Source organism: Fonticula alba, assembly GCF_000388065.1.
Source record: "Fonticula alba strain ATCC 38817 unplaced genomic scaffold supercont2.18, whole genome shotgun sequence".
NCBI lineage: Eukaryota > Rotosphaerida > Fonticulaceae > Fonticula > Fonticula alba.
The window spans coordinates 93,004-93,673 of NW_009242988.1; the positions used below are offsets into that span (position 1 = coordinate 93,004).

Genomic DNA, 670 nt, shown 5'->3' on the forward strand with positions numbered 1-670 from the left:
GGGGGGGGGGGGGGGGGAGGAGGATGGTCTGTCACTCGCCGACGGCCAGGGCATCCTCGATGAGGGGGCCGGAGGTGCTATCCAGGCGGCGGGTGGGGCTGTGGTCCTGGTCCGGGTCGTCGGAGTCCGACTCGACGTCCATGACCTCGCGCTTGCTGGCGCGCTGAATGACCAGGTTCTCGCCGATCGCCCGGAAGAGGGACATGCCTGGGTGTGGGTGAGTGGGTGAGTGCGCAAGCATGGGCGTGAGGTGTGCGCGGTGCGAAATACACATGTGCAATGTGTGTGATGATGCGCGAATGCCCCCGACCGGGGGAGCCCGCCCAAGGAGGACGGCCGGGCATCACGCACGGTTGGGATACTTGGCGACGGCCGGGCCGCCGCCGCGCTCCGGCTCGTTGAAGAGGCGGATCCGGATGCGCCCCATGCCGCCGGCGTCGCAGGGCTCATACCCGGCGCGCGGGTGCCGGCGGTCGCTCTCCAGGACCATGGACAGGCCGAAGGTCGAGGCAGCCTGGCAGACCTCGTCGGCCGTGGGGCTGGGGACCGCCTGCTTGAGGGCCACCCGGCGCCCCTCGCGCGAGGTGCAGTTGCTGTCGAAGTAGGCCGGGTAGACGCATACCCAGCTGTGGGGTGCGTTCGCCGGGGTGGTGGCAGCGGCGGCGGGGGC

General features: G+C 71.2%; 1 protein-coding gene across 1 annotated transcript in view; it reads right to left on the reverse strand.

Annotated features, from left to right (window-relative positions):
* Positions 1-13: 13 nt before the first annotated feature.
* The window catches only part of H696_06095 (hypothetical protein), a 5,927-nt gene continuing 5,270 nt past the window's right edge, over positions 14-670 (reverse strand). The window contains exons 2-3 of the mRNA XM_009499857.1: positions 352-626; positions 14-207 (exon numbers count right to left, since the gene is read on the reverse strand). Coding sequence (XP_009498132.1) covers positions 32-207; positions 352-626 — 451 coding nt within the window. The 3' untranslated portion in view covers positions 14-31. The remainder of the gene's footprint in view (positions 208-351; positions 627-670) is intronic.